Source organism: Mus caroli, unplaced genomic scaffold, assembly GCF_978045245.1.
Source record: "Mus caroli unplaced genomic scaffold, Mus_caroli_1 scaffold_9, whole genome shotgun sequence".
Classification (NCBI taxonomy): Eukaryota; Metazoa; Chordata; class Mammalia; order Rodentia; family Muridae; genus Mus; species Mus caroli.
In genome coordinates this window covers 4,996,771-5,017,248 of record NW_028227264.1, presented here as the reverse complement: position 1 = coordinate 5,017,248, position 20,478 = coordinate 4,996,771, and the positions used below count along the sequence as shown (strand labels likewise).

Sequence of the window (20,478 nt, the reverse complement as noted above, 5' to 3'; positions counted from 1 at the left end):
TTTTTCTTTTCTTTGTTCCTTTTTTTTTTTTTTTTTTTTTCTTTTTTGGTGTCTTGAGACAGAGTTTTTTCTCTCTGTAGTCCAGGCTGACTTCAAACTTAAGAGATCCACTTGTCTCTGCCTCCTGAGTGCTGGGATTAAAGGCATGAGCCACTACTGCCCTGCACCCAGTTATATTTTAAAATCAGAAAACTGGGAATGAAACATAAAGTCTTTTATAGAACTGCTTAGGGTGTTTTCAAAAAATAAAGAACTCTAATGTATACTTGAGTGTAATCTTGATGTATTGAAAAGACAAACCAAGCATTCCAGAGGCAGGATCACTGGGGAAGGGGAAGTGTATCAGTCATGTCTTTCTTCTTGCTTGCTCTCCTTGTTCAGATGGTGTGTGTGGACCATCATTTCCTAATGAAAGTTCTGGCATGATTTTCTCTGACTGCTGGTAGACATTTTAACTTCCTTGATTTCTTTCTGGCTCCTAATTTTCCATCCAGTGCTCCGAGTTTTTTTCTCCCGTGTCTAAGATGTATTAGTTGGTCTCTTATTACTCACCTGCATTATCAGATACGTATTATTGCCTGCCTTCTAACTGGCTGCTTTGTCAAAAGAATATTCATCTCCTTACATTTTATCTACTAACAGAATTGTTTTCTCAAAATACTCTTTTGTTGTTACTTCTCTGTTCATCTGGGTTCAGTAGCTCTCTCAGCTGCTTATAATCACAAAGTGTAGTGCCGTTCATTTCTTTAAATCCTCCATTACTTAAGCCCAACCATGCCTTTTACGAAGTTTCCAATGTGAACCTTTACTATAGCTAGAGATGCTTCATTGACTGTGTTTGGAACATAGTTCCCCTGACGCTATCATTCCCTTCCCCGAGAGCCTAGGGTTTCTATGTCAGCACTGGTTTCGATTTGGGGACGGTTGTTTGACTGTTTTCTCCTCGTCCAACTTGTGTGTTCTCTGTGAACCATCAAGCTATATCTAACTCATTAATCCAGGGCTCTGTGTGTGTGTGTGTGCATTAATGTGTATATTAGTATGTATAGGTGCAAGGATGTGAACACATGTTCATGAGAGAGAGAAACCTCTACTGCTGTTTTCTGGAGCTTTCCATGTTGTCTCTTTGGAACAGGTCACTGAGCTGTCTCACTCTAATGTACATGTGTTTAGGGCTGACCACTTGGAATTAAAGGGCTCATCCCTGGAGAAGACTGGGTCTCTCTCTCTCTCTCTCAGCAGCCATTGACTGCCTATAGCTCCTCATCTAGGGATGGTGCCTGGTGAAGACTGGGTCTCCCTCTCTCAGCAGCCATTGACTGCCTATAGCTCCTCTTCTAGGGATGGTGCCTTGTGTAGCTTCCTTGTCCATGCTGACATGTTAAGTGGTATTGTCATTATGCCGGTCTTATTTAGGCAGCCATATTGTTAGGATTTCATGCACGTAGCCTCCCTGTGGTTCCAGAAGACGCTGTCTCACAGCAGGCATCCTGATCCACTAGCTCCTAAAATTGCATCATCCTCTGTTCTGTGGTGTAGAGGTTGTGTTGTAGATGTACCCATTGATGCCAGGCACCCACCCCATAGTTCTCTGCATTATGACCAGTTGTAAATTTATGTAATGGTCTCTGCTGCAAAAAGAAACTGCTTTGGTGAGAGGTGAGAGCTATGCCTGTCTGTGGTATTGTATAAATACTTAGAATTTAACTGGAGTATTCTAAACCTAGCTAACTGTCCTTGGCTGGAGAGGTTAGGACTGAGAGAACTGACCACTGCCATTTTCCAAAACTGTCTACCTGATTGAGTTACAGGCTCTTTAGTGGGATGAAAACTCAAATCTTCCACAAGCTCAAAGATTGCTGCATATATGATTGATTTCCAAAAAGTATTTTTCTGAAGGGTTTTTTTTTTTTTTGGTTTTTTTAAGACAGGGTTTCTCTGTGTAGCCCTGGCTGTCCTGGAACTCACTTTGTAGACCAGGCTGGTCTCGAACTCAGAAATCCACCTGCCTCTGCCTCCCGAGTGCTGGGATTAAAGGCGTGTGCCACCACCACCCAGCTTCTGGAGAATTTATGACCAATGGTGTGGTACTTCGTTTAAAAACACTTTGTTTTGGGTTTTGCTTCTTTCTGCATGTTGCTCTGGAATGGGTTTTTGTTAGGCTCTGTTGAAGGCAGAGACATGAACTCAGTTCTTTTGTTGGCTACTTTGTGCTTATATTTCATTTGTAGATGCATGTTTTTTACCAGAGGAAGAAGCACAGGTAGAACTGAGATGATGGGCGATCTTTAAAAGAATTTGTGTAACAGTTGGCTATGTAAATACTGACTTCTTTTCTAAGTGCTTGGAAGAACTTTGCATTTTATCATTTCACTTTAAAAAAAAATTTAATTATACCTTATTATAGTCTTAAAGTTGATTACTTTGTTCATTGTAAAACTTGTATTTTTAATTAGGCTGCATTTTACTGTATTTGGATCCATCCATTTACTAAGTAGCTTCTTAGACAGTGGTTTGGTTTACATTTATTTGTTACTAGTAAATGTTTCCATTACACTAGTAGTGAGAGTTAATAAACATAAACCTAAAATGGTTCTCAAATCAAAAGAGGTCTCTTGTGATTATAGTATCTGTTCACTTGTTAGTTGTGTAAGTATTTCTGTGGTAATGATAGTCTGTGTATTCACTTCTCATGACTAAGATTAACCTGTCCTTATTTTGCTCTGTAGAACAATAATAACCTGGATGCCTGCTGTGCTGTTCTCTCTCAGGAGAGTACAAGGTATCTTTATGGTGAAGGAGACCTGAATTTTTCAGATGAGTCTGGAATTTCTGGTCTACGCAATCACATGACTTCTCTCAACTTGGACTTGCAGTCACAGAATGTTTACCACCATGGAAGAGAAGGAAGTCGAGTGAATGGAAGCAGGACTTTAACACACAGCGTTAGTGATGGACAGCTTCACGGTGGGCAGTCCAATAACGAACTGTTTCAGCAGGAGCCACAGACAGCACCAGCTCAAGTTCCTCAAGGCTTTAATGTTTTTGGGATGCCCAGTACATCTGGTGCTTCAAACTCAACACCGCATCTTGGATTTCACCTAGGCAGCAAAGGGACATCAAACCTTTCTCAACAGACTCCCAGGTTTAATCCTATTATGGTAACTTTAGCCCCAAACATACAGACTGGCCGTAGTACTCCTACATCTTTGCACATACATGGTGTACCTCCGCCTGTACTGAACAGTCCACAGGGAAATTCTATCTATATTAGGCCTTATATTACAACTCCTAGTGGTACAACTCGACAGACACAACAACATTCTGGCTGGGTATCTCAGTTTAATCCCATGAACCCTCAGCAAGCCTATCAACCTTCACAGCCTGGACCTTGGACTACTTATCCTGCATCCAATCCTTTGCCACATACCTCAACCCAGCAGCCGAATCAGCAGGGCCATCAGACCTCTCATGTCTACATGCCTATCAGTTCGCCAACTACTCCACAACCGCCAACCATTCACTCATCTGGTAGCTCTCAGTCTTCTGCCCATAGCCAATATAACATTCAGAATATTTCAACAGGACCTCGAAAGAACCAGATAGAAATCAAACTTGAACCCCCACAAAGAAACAGTTCTTCAAAATTACGTTCTCCTGGACCTCGAACTGCCAGCACTTCCTCATTGGTCAACAGCCAGACCTTAAATAGAAATCAGCCCACTGTTTACATAGCTGCCAGTCCTCCAAGTACTGACGAGATGATCTCCCGTAGTCAACCCAAGGTCTATATTTCAGCCAATGCCACCACAGGAGATGAGCAAGGCATGCGGAATCAACCAACACTCTTCATATCTACAAACTCTGGGCCATCTGCAGCCTCCAGGAACATGTCTGGGCAAGTGAGCATGGGTCCTGCCTTTATCCATCACCATCCACCCAAAAGCCGAGTGTTAGGTGGTAACTCTGCAACGTCTCCTCGAGTGGTGGTCACTCAACCCAACACAAAATATACTTTCAAAATTACAGTTTCCCCCAATAAGCCCCCTGCTGTTTCCCCAGGGGTGGTCTCCCCCACCTTTGAACTTACAAATCTTCTAAATCATCCTGACCATTACGTAGAAACAGAGAACATTCAGCACCTCACAGACCCTGCTTTAGCACATGTGGATAGAATAAGCGAAGCCCGGAAACTGAGTATGGGATCTGATGATGCTGCCTACACACAAGGTAATGCTAATGTTAAAGGGGGTGGATATTCTCCATGCTGGATTTATTGTACATGTGATTTCACAACAGAAGAGGGCATCAGCATGCCTTCTGATCTCTTGTTTTGCAATACTGGCCTTGCTACACTAACTATTCTTCCACTTGGCTATATCCCTGGCCCAACGTTCATCTTTAAATACTATTTTAGAATTTGAAACTATTCATGTAAATTTTAATGTGGTTATAATCAGGAGTTTTATAGTTCGTAGTGCTTCAGAAAATCAACTTGGCTTGTTTTTAAATGTTTTTCTTTATTTTGTTTCATAGTATGAATAATGTTTTATTATTCTACCTATGTGTCTTTGTACCATATACTTGCCTGGTGCCCACAGAAGTCAGAAGAGGGTATTATATCCCCTGGCACCGGAGTTAAGGATGGTTGTGAGCACCATGTAGGTGCTGGGAACTGAACCTAGGTCCACTATAAACCCAACAAGCGCTCAAAATCACTGAACCATCTCTCCAGCCCCTTAATCTTTTTCTGATACACTGACTTTATTATTAAGTTTCCTTCTGTTTTATTTTATTGAATATTTTATTTACATTTCAAATGTTATCCCCTTTCCCAGTTTCCCCTCCAGACCTCCCTCTCCTGTTGTCCTCCCCCTGCTTCAGTGAGGGTGATCCCTTAGAGTACCCTGACTCTTTGGTCGTGTTTTGTTTGAAACAGATGAAATCGCACTGATTCTTCATCCATGCTAGGCTGTGGTGGTTTTCCCATTCCATAATCCTGTAATTTTAAAACATCGCGTGTCCAGGGCCCAGCTTAAATTTCGCAGTTAGCATCTTGGTATAGTGAGCTGATGCTCATGTGTGTTGTAGAGGTCTGTGAATGATTGTGTTTGCACTAGAAATTAGGTTAAAATTGATAGTACCCCAATACAATGACTCCCTGAAACTGGTTCTCTTTACATTCAGCAGTGCCTGAGTTCCTGTAACTTGCTAAGGTCTTCCATCATCTTGGCCGCCTCTCCTAACAGCCTGGCTCCTGGGTTTGAGCATTTGCTGGTTCTTAAATGTAGAGCAAAGGGTTTATGATGACAAATTCAATAACGTAGACATTTGCATTTAACTGGACAGTTTAAGTATTAGTTATTTGTATTTAACTTAAATGAAAAACAAAAGGTTCCTTAAATACACTATCTCCATATTGTTTTTCTTCCCATTCTCTCTAGAATCTACTACAATCAAGTTTCCCCCCAGTGCAGTCACCCAGAAAACTACTGTCAAGGTCTTTGGTGATGGCATTGTTACATCCTCAGTAGACATCTCTGAGCCTTCCTCTCTCTTCTCTGGAGATCAGCCACCCTCTTGTCCATGAAGCACTGATTCTCCCCTGACTCTGCTCACGTCTTTGCTCCTCCACTTCTTTGGTTCTAGTGAGTCCAGAGTCTCCTAGCTCACGATTAATAAAATTCTTAACCTCTTTCCTATCTGTTCTTTGAGTATCTCATTTGATCTCTTGATTTTTGTTACTTATTTATTTAGACAAGATAGTCCTATGTAGTCCATCTCTACCCAAGACAAAATCTTCTGCCTCAGTTTCCCAAGTGCTGGAATTATGGACCTCTGCCACCATGCCCAGCTCTGGCCTTTGATTTTAAATAACATTATATATACCTTAACTTGGTAACTCTTAAGCCAGACTTCTTCCCTGAGGCACCTTGTGTGCACAGAAGCTCTGATTGGAATGTTTGATGGATTTCTCAAATTTACTGATTCTTAAAGCAGCCTGTGACTTTCCCACCAGGTTCTTTTTCCCTTGGTCAGTTAGAATAACCATGGGAACATACTTGACTCCTTTAGTTCATGGTCACATCTGTCAGGTAGCCTTCCAAGTCTATCCAGAGTCCTGTCTTCCCACCTACCCACATAGTCCCTGTCCTCATAAATGCCACTACCTCTCAGATTAGTGTATTAGCACCTGGCCCTCACCCTTGCCTCCTTGTAGTCCTCGTGCACCCAGCAGCCAGAGGGATACTGTTCAAAACGGTCACTGCAGGTGATAGCTCTCTCTTCACAGTAAAAGCTCTCATGCCTGCCGTGCCTTCTCATCTACTTTTTGGCTTTTTCTTTTTTTTTAACGTTTATTTACAGTATGAGTATGTGTGGTTCTGAGTGTGTTTATGTTCACACATGCATTCTTGTGTACTTGCATATGTGGGTAGGGATGCATGTACTTCAGCATTTGAGTGGAGCTCAGAGGATTCACTCAGAGTCAGTTTTCTCCTTTGACCTTTACATGGCTTGTGGGGATCAATCTCAGGTTATCAAGTTATGAATGTGACGAGTGCTTTGCCCACGGAGCCCCTCTTTTTCCTTTCAGCCAGTACCTCGCTTGATCAGTCCAGCTCCTCGGGTCTTTCCAGGTTGCCATAAACCTAGAAGAAAGGCATCCCTTGGTGCCTCTGTGCTTATTACTGTTCCTAGTGTTTGGACTTTGCTGAGAACCCGCTGAGCTATAAGCTACATTCCTCTTCCCTCCTGATGGAGACCACTACAAGCAGTAGCTGCTGAAAAGGAAGGGGCTATCTCCTCCTCCCCCACAGTGGCATGCTGTCATTGGGCTGACACTCCTCAGTAAGACTGTTGTCACAGGGAAAAGAAAGGTACATACTATGTGTGACAGAAGCTCAGCGGACTAGCACTCAGTCTCCCTTCTCCAAGCAACCTCTCTAGGAATAATTGAGGGACACACATAAATCATAGTTTAATAATTTGATTTCAGTGTCTTGTCTCCAGCCATATTTGTGATTCTCTCATCCTGTTAATACCAACAGAAGCATTGATTTTACTGAGCAATTGATTGCCTTCACTGAGCCTAAAATAAAAATTCTTTTTTTTTAAATTAGGTATTTTCTTTATTTACATTTCAAATGTTATCCCCTTTCCTGGTTTCCCCACCAAAAATCCCCTATCCCCTCCCCCCCACCCCCTGCTCACCAACTCACCCACTCCTGCTTCCTGGCCTTGGCATTCCCCTACACTGGGGCTTAGAGCCTTCACAGGACCAAGGGCCATCCTCTGCTACATATGCAGCTGGAGCCATGAGTCCCTCCATGTGTACTCTTTGGTTGGTGGTTTAGTCCCAGGGAGCTCTGGGGGTACTGGTTAGTTCATATTGTTGTTCCTCCTGTGGGGCTGCAAACCCCTTCAGCTCCTTGGGTCCTTTCTCTAGCTCCCTCATTGGGGACCCTGTGCTCAGTCCAATGGTAGGCTGTAAGCATCCACCTCTGTATTTGTCAGGCACTGGTGGAGTCTCTCAGGAGACAGCTCTATCAGGCTTCTGTCAGCAAGCACTTGTTGGCCTCCACAACAGTGTCTGGGTTTGGTGACTGTATATGGGATGAATCCCCAGGTAGGGCAGTCTCTGGATGGCCTTTCCATCTCCACATTTTTGTCTCTGTATCTCCTCCCATGGGTATTTTGTTCCCTCTTCTAAGAAGGACCAAAGTATCCACACTTTGGTCTTCCTCCTTCTTGAGCTTCATGCTTCATATAGTCTGTGGGCTAGAGAAATGGTTCAGCCATTAAAGACTAGGCTCACAACCAAAATATAAGAAATTCAAGTTAAAAAACTTGTGCATTAAAAAGTTGATTGAGTTTTATGTTTCTCATTCCTTGTCGTTTCTCACCAGCACTTCCTTCCAAGTCACAGCACTGCTATGGAGAGTTAATAATTCTGCTTGGCATACAAAGTCAGTGATTTTTTTTTTCAAAAGGAAATAAAATTTAAATTACAGCTTTTAAATTGGTTTAATCTTATGAAGTGCCTCCCATAGAACTTTGTTTTATGTTAACTGTAATCACATTATTAAATAATCATCTCAATAATTACAAGTTGATATCAAAATCCTTATGATTTGTTTTTTTCAAGTGAGTCTCCCACCTGTCGGCTCTTCCATTCTTTAAAGGAACCATTATTAGTTTGGTGTCACTCTTAGAATTAAAAGACTCCTTAAATGTGCAGCACTCTGTATCCAGGGTTACCAGTCTAATTCCCCATCCTGCACCATCAGACAGTAGCCCCAGTGATTGTAGATCTATTAGCAGCTACCTTCTGGAGCAGCATGTCCCACCATTGGAGAGCTCTGCCTAGCAAGCTATGTCTTAAAACTGGTGCCTTGATGGGCGTTGGTGGTGCACACCTTTAATCCCATTGCTCAGGAGGCAGAGGTGGGTGAATATTTATGAGTTACAGAACAGCCTGGTCTATACAGTGAGTTCCAGAATAGCCAAGTGGTCTATACAGTGAGTTCCAGAATAGCCAAGGCTACACGGAGAGAAACCCTGTCTTGAAAAAAAAACAAAGAAAAATGGTATCTTAAAAGTATTACAAAAGTAGTATGCAAATTTAAAAAGATACAGTAAATATGTCTCCACCTCTATCTACTTAATTGTTAAATACAATCTCTATTAACATTCTTTCTCCTTATAGTCAGTCATATATACACATATATACATACAACTACATATACACACATAAAAGCACATTTTTAGTACATACTATGCACATGTATATCTGTAAATATATGGGTTAAGTCACATCTAACCTTAGTTTATAAATTGGACTTAATCAGGATTGCATCTGGACGGCAGACATACAGACTTATTCACTAAATAAGTATAACAGCTTATAATGTACAGTATAATGTACAGTATAACAGCTGTTTATGTAATGTTTATATGATATTAGATATTATCACAAATAAACCAGAGATATGCTTATGCAAATAAGCATATATATAATATTATATTATATTTTTTTCTTTTTCTGATATAGGTCTTTTATCTATAATGCCCAAATAAGCTTTGAATTCAAGCTCTCCCTGCCTCATAGGCATGTCATTACTAGATTAGCTGGTGGGGTCTGTTCTGCACCATCTCCACCCAAGAACCAGATAGCAAAAGTTCATCTCTGCTCTGTGACAAGAGAAATGCTAGCAGATCAGTCACGCTAGGGGGTGGCGGGGGGGGGGGGGGGGAGGGGTAAGAGAGTTCTTTTGGTAAAGCAGGTCCCTTAGCCAGACCCAGCTCTAAGTAAACTGCAGTTCTGTATCTCACCATGCGACTACCACAAGAAATGTGGCCGTTTTCTATGTGAGGCTTCCTAGCCCTCTTGACTAGTCAGTCCATGTGCCCCATTTATGAACATAGAGCTCTTTCATAGTAGTGTTCACAGAGTGTTCTCCTCTGTCGAGTGAGTAGATGACTGCAAAGAACATACTTCCTTGTTCTGTCATAGAAATGTTCTGTGTGGAGGTTTTTAACTCGTCAGTGAGGGAACATGAGTGTCTTCAGGAGGGGCCATGCTTATTCTGTGAGCATGCCTGTTATTAAGGGACTTGGTCTACTTTCTTGTAACTTTCTGAGCCTTTTACTGTGCTCACTAATGGTGTAAATGCTTTACTTTTGTGTATTCACATTTGCTGGTCTCTTCCCCTTCGAGTTTCTGGCATTTATATCATAATTAGAAAACCTTTTCCTGGTCCACAATTCAGAAAAGCAGACAGCAGAAATGTTGCCTTTGGTTATGGTGATGCTCCTTGAAGCCACAAGGAACTAGCTTCATGACATTCCATCACAAACGTGAAGACTGCAGTGTGTCTCCTTTGAAAGTAGAGATCTGTTTAAGCTGTAAGCAGGCTCTGAAGTAAGCTTTAGATGGTGTCTGTACCTCAGTGCTGTAAAACTGCATGTGCAAATAATGCCAACAAGTGAGTGCCTCGCAGAGGCCACAGCAGTGGTGTTAAGAGTGCTCATGTCTTGTCAGTACTGAGTGTAAATGATGTGGATGGCTCAGGTACAGAGCTTCTGCATCAGCTCAGTTTCCTTGTTGTGTCTGTTGCTTGAATACAGGCCCTGCTGCAAGATCTTATTTCAACTAGCCTTAAAAATGGTAAAAACAAATGAAAACAAGATGCTTTTAAAAGCTGCCATCTTTGAATCTTCTGTAATTCAGGCACCAAGTAGATGTCTAGTAGTAACACAGAATGTATAAAACAGATACAATCTCTGCTGTCCAGAGAATTTAGATTTATTTTAAAAGCTGACATTGGACTTTCTTCATTCTAACTTGAATATGGCTTAGTCATATACCTAATTTAGGCATATTAAATCATATAAATTTTAAACTTGAGAAATAAGGGCTTGCTACATTTTAGTGACAAAAATCTTTTTAAAAAAATAAATCTAAAATCATTATAATCATTAATACCTGGAACATTTTACAATGAATAGTCTTTAATAAGTGCATTCTCTTCTAGTAGTTTTGAGTTTTGTGTTTCTGTAAGAACTAGGAATTATTTTTAGTGCCTAAAATTTACACTATAAAACTTGGAAATGTCTTTACAGTTTTTAATAAAATTAAAAGACATTTGTGTCCCTCAGAATCTGGCAGCTTCTTCTAGGATTCCTGTGTTCCAGAAGCAGTGTTGGGACAGCCCCGGTAACCAACAGCTTCCGTTGCAGTTTTGTAGCAGCAGTAGGGGGTGGCATGCTTAAATTACTTTTATTTCATTAACTTTGACAAGGAGACTTAAAAGCACTGAATGTGTTAGTATCACACACACACACACCCTTTTTCATCTGTTTAAGGTTCTCTGGAGTCCTGATGTTGCTATCTTCTCTTGCCCTAGTCGCCCTGTTTCTGTGAGCTCCACAGGGTGAGGGATTGCCTGTGCATTGTGTCCCTATTGTTCTTGTCAATTTTTTTGTTTTCTATGTCTTTCATGTCCTTTCTTGGTGAATAGGTTTAAACACACATTCTTTATTTTTCTTTTGGTTATTTTAATTTAGAAACTGGGTATTTCATTTAGATATTACATCTCGATTCCTTTCATTTATAATCCCTAAACACTTAGCATGTTGGCATTTAAGAATGGGCTTCCGTGTAGATTGAAGCGCGGCCGGTAGAGGAAACACAGAGAAGAAAAGATGATTCACTGGGCTTGGGCATTCTTTCCAAGACCTTGGCGGACTTCTTGGAAGATGTACTTCCTATTTCTCTTCTATTTTCTAGTACTTGAGTTTTACTTCGCTTTCACAGTCTCCAGCATTCTCTCTCCCTTCACCGTAGTTGCTGTGTGGTTTTTTCTGTAGACTTAGCTTTTTGTCATTTGTCATGATATCAGCATATATTTGTCTATATATCAGCAGCTGCCTGTTGTTTGCACATTCTCCCAAACTTTGAAAATGTGTTTATTCATCTGTACTCTTTGATGATTTGGTTAGTTAGGTGAACAAATGTTCCATTATCTTGTAGAATTATATTTTCTTTTTCTTCACTTGGGGACCTTTTTAACCGGCACTCTTCAGATGCTGACTTTTCTCCACACACTCTGCCTGCCCCTGGGGTTCCTGTGTTAATTGAACAGGTAAACAACATGCAGGAAGTGAGTCAGTCTGAAAACTGTGCCATGGAGCCAGTCCATTTATCATACAATTACATGGAGTGCCCAGACCAGTATGGTAATGCTACTGCATATCTAGGCCCTGGTAGACCTACTGACTGCATAGCAAGCCTGCATAGCATGCGACTGTACTGGATATTTGGGGCAGTGTGATACGATGGCAAGTATTTGTGTGTATCCAAACATTTCTGAACATAGGAAGCACTAAAAATACTGCAGACTTGAGGTACTTTCTCACATCAGCTTATTTTTTTCTGGGTAGCATCATCCAAGGTGTCTTTCCAATCCAGTGTCCTAAAAGACAAGGTTTCCATTTCTCAGGGCTGGCTCCCAGGGAGAGACATCAATTTTGACAGCTTGATGAACGTTTCCAGATAGCTCAGCATTTATGTCATAAGACTTATTGCTACTCTAAATGGCACTTTTTAATTTGAAGTTTGGGCAGTTTGTTAATATTCATGTGGTTTGAAGTCATTCTTATTTGTTATAATCAAAATTATTTACCCCATTCCATACTCCCGTATAAAATGTCTGTAAAATGATCATGTTAGAATATCTCGAATATAGACCGTGGTGTCACACTGGAGGAAAGAGGTTTGTCCTTTCCACGAGTCAGATGTGAACTACTGAAAGAGCAAATTCGGTTAGTTTAGTAAGCTAGGATCTTTTAAAAAGTAACAGACTACTGTCTTCAGCCATAGTAGTGTAGGTTTCATTCAAACTGTGAAAACATTTTTAGCTGGGCAATATTTGCTTAAGTAATGAAAAGTTTCCAGGTCAAGATTTTTGAAAATTTAAGTGCATCCCAATGTTTTGTTGTAATGTAGCTCTAGGGTTCTTGGCAGACTGTCCCAGAAATGCTTGTCTGCTGAAGAGGTCGCTGCTGGAGTGGGCGGGTCCTCACGCATATGCTCTTGTTGCAGCCCTGCTGGTGCACCAGAAGGCCAGGATGGAACGGCTTCAAAGAGAGCTCGAGATGCAAAAGAAAAAGCTGGATAAACTCAAATCTGAGGTCAATGAGATGGAAAATAATCTAACTCGAAGGCGCCTGAAGAGATCAAATTCCATTTCCCAGATACCGTCAGTAAGTGTTCTGCATCCACCCTGGCCTGTGCTCGATCAGGAGAGCAGGCTGCCTGCCACAGTGTAAAGGCTTGCTCTAGTTTTCTGCAGATGCTCTTAGTTCATGCTTGTTTTTCTGTCCTTACCTCCCCTTGCCAACTCCATTCTTTGTTCACTGATGACGTGAGAATTCAATACAAACCTTTTTATATGGAATTATTTTTCAGCTCGAAGAAATGCAGCAGTTGAGAAGTTGTAATAGACAACTCCAGATTGACATTGACTGCTTAACCAAAGAAATTGATCTTTTTCAAGCCCGAGGTAAGGTTCAATGCATTCTCAGCTGAAATTCATTGAATTGATCTGCCAAGTCTTTTCTTGTGGCTTACCAGTCACTGTCTCAGAGTATTTAGCTTTGGAGCCAGAAAGGGCTAAAGAACAGTTGACTTTTTCGCCTTCAGTAAATATGTGCTTGGTCAAAAAAGCAAACACACGGCAGTAGCCTTTAGCTCTCCTGTAGCTCTGCTGTAGCCTGTGGTAGGTAAGGGAAGACAGTGCTTGTCTTTCTAGCTGCATGTCAAAGGGTTGGCTTGTGGGTATAGACTGCGTACAGGATGTATTCGTAAGGATGTGTCCATGTAGCTTTCTCCCTTTCCCTTTCTTCTTTCAAGAATTGTGTGTCCTCATATCACTGGCACTGTCTTGGTTCATAAAATAGAAAAGTGACATAAAAGTATGTTATAGTCTATGGACAGTGATAGGACTTGATACTTTTCAAGCAATTAGTCACCAGCATTGATTTCTTATTGTAGTAAAAAATACTTAGATTCCACTCAGTTCCATAGAAAACATAAATGAAATTTTATCACTGAAACCTAATTCTGAAGTGTGGGGCGGGGAGGGAGGATAGAAATATACAAAATTTAAGTAGAAAAAAGAAACGTAACGAAAAAGTCTTGAGTCCCATTTCTGTGTTGAATCGAGCATCCATTAAACTGAACGATGATGGACCTTTCTTAATTGATGTTAAAATGCCACTACGCCTTCGTTTTACCTTGTCACGGAGAACCAGGGGTCTGCTGCTGATTCTTTCTTACAGTGCTAACCTCACTCCTTCCCACTTGATCACTTGCCTGTGTTTATGCGCACTATCTTAGATCTATGTTCTGAGATAGGCTTTTGAAGTCTTATATATAATTTGAAATTAAGCAGGTATCATCTAAAGCATTTCTTCTGCTTATTTTTAGAATTTCTTGCTTTAAAAAGTAAAATCAAGTATTTCTGAGCTATAAATATTGATATATTTCCTTTTTATATATTTCAGGACCACATTTTAACCCCAGCGCTATTCATAACTTTTATGACAATATTGGATTTGTAGGCCCTGTGCCACCAAAACCCAAAGGTTAGTGCATCCATTAAATGTGAGACTATTTGGAAAGCAAAATCCTAGAAAATGTTTATTTTTTATGTTCTCAACCTTCCACTTGGGAAGTGTTTCCAGCGTGGGCATTCTGACATGGGCTGACTCCTCAGGGAGATGTTTGTTTGTTTGTTTGTTGTCTGGGGTGGGGAGCATGCAAAGGTGTGACGTATGTAACTTTTTAGAGTATGTTTGAGACCTTCGTACCTATTGTGGACTCCCAAAATAGAAAGTTTGGGTCTAAAACAAAGTGCAACAATTTACTGTCTTTAAATGTGTAAATAGTGATAAGGCAGGCACTTTAGAGAAATTCATTTTTTTTTTGAGAACATTGTTTTGTATAATTCTGAGTAGTCATATATCCTGAATTCCAGGTAAATTTCAAAAAAGTATTATCATCTAGAAACATTTTCCAACATTGAAAGTCACAGAATTTTTTTTTTTGTTTTGTTTTAGTTTTTTTTTGTTTGTTTTTCGAGACAGGGTTTCTCTGTGTAGCCCTGGCTGTCCTGGCACTCACTTTGTAGACCAGGCTGGCCTCGAACTCAGAAATCCGCCTGCCTCTGCCTCCCAAGTGCTGGGATTAAAGAGCTAAGACATGAAATAAGCCTGTGTATTTGAGCCAAGCATTAGGATATGTGTACAAATGAAATTATGTGCAAAAATCTGACTGGCTGAAGTTAAATATATAGGCATGTCTATTTAGGTCACTATTGTCACTACTAATTATGATGCATAATTTGCTTTTAGCCCTAAGAGAAGTAAAATTTTAGATAGCTTTCATTAATACAGTGTTAATAATCTATTTTACTATGAGTTACTGCTCCTTCAATATACCTAATTTATAAATTAAGCTTTATAGGTATTTGTGTTTTAAGAAAAATGTCGTATTTATCAGATTCAGTATTAGTCATAGTCTCACGCATTCACTGTTAAAAACGACTTAGTGGATTCATTAATGTTGCAGTATACAGATTCATCCCACAAAAATCAGTTATTTATTTTACAGTTATGCAAAAGAAATTCAGATACCAAAAAAAGGTTTCATTCACAGTAACAATCAAAACGTTAAAATAGGAGTAAACTCCACCAAAGAGGCAGAAGAATTTTATACCAAAATTATAAACGCTGAAGAAGGAAATTATCAGAAACATTCATGTTCATGGATTACAAAAATTATACTGTTGAATTACCTACAATATCTAAGATGTACAGTTTGTTTTGTTTTAGTGTGTGTTGTATCTGTGTGAGGGTGTCAGGTCACCTGTAACATGTGAGCTGTCATGTGGCTGCTGGGGAGTGAACCTCAGTCCTGTAGAAAAGCTGCCCGTATGCTTAACTGCGAAGCCGTCTCTTCAGCCCCAATCTACACATTCTACCAAATTCCAATGTCATTATAAAAAGGAGAAAAATATTATAAACCTCAGACGGGACTCTAAATAGGCAGAGCCACCTTGAGTGAGGATGGAGCTGGAGATAGCTCACTCCTACTTCAGAGCGGATGACAGAGGTACAGTGATCAGAAGAGTGCAGTACTGGCCTAAGCATGTTCCCTGACACACAGCAGTGGGACAGAAGAGGGACAAGCAAGGTGCGGCAGTGCTCACCTCCTCTCACGGGACCAGTTAGTAAAGTCAAGTCGCCACATGCACAGAAATGGGGCTGGCCCCTCTGTATCCAAACAGTGACTCAAATGTAGCCACACGAAGGTTGAATGCTAAGGGCTCTTGGTGCTGATGACCTAAATTCACTCCCCAGGCTGGCTGCACATGGTAGAAAGAAAGAAACAACTTCCCCAAGGTGGCCTCTGGCCTCTACATACTTGCTATGATACATGCATACTTATGCATTTACATACACAAAATGCATAAATGTAAAACAAATTAACTAGATTATAAATTTAAATAGAAGCTGACACTTGGTAGATGGAAACATTTGGCATTGCTGAGGGTGGTGACTTTTGTGTATGGCATCTAAGGAGCTGTAGGACTGACCACTGCAGGTAGCTGTATACCAAAGGACTGAACACTGCAGAAGGCTCCCTGCTGTTCTAAACCAGATTCAGGGCTCTCTTATGTCATGTCTGAGGTTTAAAAATACAACAAGAAAATGGAATGATTTTTTTGACTCTGTCTTACTTTTTCAGCTTGTTACTGCCATAAGTGTAAACTATAAATGTTAGAAAGTAGTTGTTTAAAAACAAGTGTCACAGCACACACTGAATCCCGGCACCCAGGAGAAGGCAGGAGGGTTGGTGACAGTCAGCAGGACCCTTCACAGTCTGACATGACAGTCAGTGGGGATGGTAAGGAGTGTTCACCCTTCCTTCCCTTGCACTTGGAGCTACACCAGTGTTCTCCCTTAGGCCATGGGCGTGTTTGTGTCGAGTCACGAGTCACGGTGCTCCTCCCCGTAGGGGAAGCATGGTCAGTTCAGCAGTTGTTTTATCTGGTCACCATTTGGTAGATTTTGTGATTTTTTTTTTTTTTAACTTAAAATTGTTTTTTCTTTTCTTCCTTACAGATCAAAGGTCCACCATCAAAGCACCAAAGACCCAGGACGCAGAGGAGGAGGAGGGTGCTCAGTGGAACTGCACTGCCTGTACGTTTCTCAATCACCCGGCCTTAATCCGCTGTGAACAGTGTGAGATGCCGCGGCATTTCTGAGCCAAAGGCCCCGCCTTCCTCTGAAGCCACATCTAAAGTTCAAGAACGTCGCCTGTCATCGGGAAAGTGTTTCACCGCCACAGGAGTTAGTCCAGTTGAAGGTGTGACGAGACAGTGGTGTGCTGTGTTGAGTGTCAGCCCACAGAGCTAACGATACCTCAATCTAATGTCATGGGCAGTGAGATTCATCACCTGAAAGGCCTGAGAGACCGGGCTGCCTGCTGCCTGACCATGTCCAGTGCCACCGTGTCAATGCCTAGGTGTCCCCAGGACTCCTCCCCTCTTGTCACTACTGATCCTGGCGGGAGGAAGGGACAGGATGATTGCTTTTTGTGTTTTTAAAGCTTTTGGTGAAACACTACATACACAAAGAGAAGGAACAAGGTTTGACTAAGAACTCTGCTGCCACACAGTGCCAGTAGACGTGGGAAACGCCACAAATCTGGGGTACTTTTGGCCCTGTCCTCTGCCTTCTGAGGACGTCTCTGTGAAGCCAGCATTTAGGTGTGAGATAAAAGGAAAGCTGTGTCTGTCTGTACATCCACAGTGCGCTCGCTCCCCAAGCCTCTCCTACTGTACAGATCTCTCACGTCTGCTTTGATTTCTCCATTATCTTCTTATATTTCTATATGTATAGTGTAATAGACTTTTGTTAACTAATGTCCTTTTTCCCTTTAGTAAGCACGATCATGTTCCTTTTAAGCCTTACCTGAGAAAAGCAATGCCATAAGGTAGAAAGCATTAATGAAATGAAACTGTGCACAACATAACTCCCTCTCCCCTTCCTCCTCCTGTCCTTTGTCCCTTGGTGCCAGTGCTGAGAAGACATGCAGGTGCTGCATGTGAGTCACTGCAAGAAACACTGCAGCCATATCGGACGGTCGCGGTCACGCTCTACACTGACTTGAGCAGTGGGTGACCAAACATGTCGTTTTGTCTTCTCCAGCAGCTTAAAGCAGAAAGTATTTAAACCCACTGCCATCTTGCCCCATCTGTGTGGTATCCCATAGAACTCCATGGGAGGCTCTTGTTGAGAAAATGCAGTTTTAAGAAGCAGCCTCAGCAGCCGTTCCTGCAGCCTCTTCTTCCCGGGAAGAAGTGTGGCTGCCGTACTGTTGGCACAGTCATGTGTATTTATAAAACATAGTCATCTTTAGGACAACTGAAGAAAAGCTGGAAAAAAGAAAGAAAACAAGCAGACTTGAACACTGAAGCAACCTCAGACATCTCTTTATTTTGATGATATATTTTTGTAAGGAAAATAAATATTCATATGATCAGGAATGTATATAACTAAATGAAATCAAGAAAAAATAACCGTATGCATTTTAAAAGAATTATGAAATTATCAGTGCTTGGAATGGGGCTAAGGGAAGTGCTGAAATATAAGAAAAAAAAATAGGAAATAATGTAGATTGTCCCACTGTAAATGTTCACAAGTGGCTATGTTTTAAATAAACAGGATTATTATGGATGAGTGTTAAAAAGGTCAGAGCCTTGCCTTCCGGCTTTGCACTGTGAGTATGGAAAGAGATACGGCAACCATAGGTCACTAGGCAGCGGACCCCAAAACTCGTACATTTGATGCATTGTGTTTTAAAAGTAGGCCTTGTTTTTCAGCTTCCTCTGCAGTTCTATGTGAAGATTGGTAAATCAGTTTTTACTTGTTTTATTAATAAAACGTAATTTGGATATCTTGAGTTGATGGTTTTGTGATTTAGCTGGGTAAACTATCTTTGTAACAGATAAGTTATTTATAAAAATTAAAAAAACTTATATTCTAATGTGGATTTTGTGGCTTGTCTTTGAAGTTTGTGGGACAGTTGTACCAGCATAGTGTTCCATAGCTGGCTGAAGTCAGGAGGAAGCACCCCTCCCCCCCACACCCCCACACCCGACCCTTCTCACGAGCTCCCAGCATGGCCTCTGTGAGTTCTGTCCATTGCTGTAGACCGGTTTCTTTTGGGCGTCTTGATTGATGAGTTACCTGGTTCGGTCTTGTAAGCAGAGTCTCACTAGATAAGACCAGACTACCATCCAGTTTGTAGTCCCCTGTCTCATCCTCCCAAACCCTGTGATTCTAGGCGTGCACCACCATGTCTGGCTGTCCGGTTTATCGATCAGGTTTCACCTGAGGAAGAAAGTGGATGGTGCCTTCTTTTCATGGTGTACTTTAGCTGTTTGTTTCGTTTTAATTTTTAAAAATTCTACCCTACTGTTCAAAAGCACGTGACTTCTTGGGCCCATTGGCCTAGGTGTCAGCTCATGTTTACTAAGCCCCATGATGTGTACTGTCCTGGTGTACGGTGGTGCTTCTCTGAAGGGAACTCTCATAGTCAGACTTGGAGACAAGCCAAGTCCTGTGTGTCTGCTGGCGTCTTTGACGTGGTCTGTGTGTGAAGGCCTACCTTGAGTTTTTGAAACCTAGTGAGAGAAATTTTTTCTTTGCCAAAGAATAGGAGGCCTGAACAGGACAGTGTCTGGAAGCCAACTTTAGAAATGACAGGAGCGTGTGCCACCATCCTAAGACACTGACACTCTCTTCCAGGTTGAAGGAACTCTCTGAAACCTTAGCCAGGGCCAATGAGGTGGCTCAGCAGGCAGAGCTGAGTCCCCAGAACCCACATGGTGGGAAGAAATGGCCAGTTCCTGGTGGTCGTCTTCTAACTACAGGGGTGTGGTGTGCTCACAAGCATCCACATCCACACGGACACACGGAGTTCAAGGTAGCAGTTACCTTCTGGTACCACCTCTGACATACATAGACACGCGTTGTAAGTTTTTGTAAACAAAAATACATTTTTTAAGTCACCATTTTTTACTTTTTATGTCTGTTTTTTTCCAGACAGGGTTTCTGTGTAGCTCTGGCTACCTGGAACTCACTTTGTAGACCAGGCTGGCCTGGAACTCAGCCTGCCTCAGCCTCCTGAGTGCTGGGACGAAAGATATGGGCCAACACAGCCCAGCACTTTGTATCTTTTCTATACAAGGTCTTGCTACATAGTAGCCTAGGCTAGCCTTAGGCTCATTGTCCTGCCTCAGCCTCTCAAGTGCAGGAACTACAGGCCTGTGTGCACTGTACCCAGCCATTTGCTTTCTTTTATTCCATGTAATGTGTGTCTGGGTGTGGCTGTATGTGAGTAGTGCCCACAGAGACTAGAGGTCCCCCAGTGTGAGCTCCCTGAGGTTCCTCTGCCTTTTCTCCACAGCACAATTAACACGTGAGATGCCCTGCCTTTTGATTTTGTCAGTTACCCTAAAGACTTTTGTTTGTTTTTGTTTTTCAAGACAGGGTTTTTCTCTGTGTAGCCCTGGCTGTGCTGGAACTCACTCTGTAGACCAGGCTGGCCTCGAACTCAGAAATCTGCCTGCCTCTGCCTCCCAAGTGCTGGGATTAAAGGTGTGAGCCCCCACTGCCAGGCTCTACGGACATTTCATTTCTGTGGATCACTTGGTGTTTTAGTCACGGAGACTGAAGTCCTCTCAATGTCAAAGGTAGGTTGCTCTTCAGAGATTGTGGGTAGGGGGGGTGTACATGGAGGCCAGAGAACAGTCATCCTCCAAGAGCTGCTTTCCTAGCACCAAGTGTGGGCCAGCACACCTAGATGCCGGGTGGGGTGGGGGTGGGGGCTGAATTTGGGTTCTC

At 41.8% G+C, this 20,478-nt stretch overlaps 1 protein-coding gene across 2 annotated transcripts in view; it reads left to right on the top strand.

The window, feature by feature from the left end:
- Tab2 (TGF-beta activated kinase 1 (MAP3K7) binding protein 2) overlaps positions 1-18,524 on the top strand; it is a 51,902-nt gene extending 33,378 nt beyond the window's left edge. For both annotated transcript variants that reach the window (XM_029482453.2, XM_021174740.3), the window contains exons 3-7: positions 2,730-4,230; positions 12,605-12,765; positions 12,971-13,064; positions 14,068-14,148; positions 16,690-18,524. In XM_029482453.2, the coding sequence (XP_029338313.2) occupies positions 2,730-4,230; positions 12,605-12,765; positions 12,971-13,064; positions 14,068-14,148; positions 16,690-16,832 (1,980 nt within the window). In that variant the 3' untranslated portion in view covers positions 16,833-18,524. The remainder of the gene's footprint in view (positions 1-2,729; positions 4,231-12,604; positions 12,766-12,970; positions 13,065-14,067; positions 14,149-16,689) is intronic.
- The last annotated feature ends 1,954 nt before the right edge of the window (positions 18,525-20,478 follow it).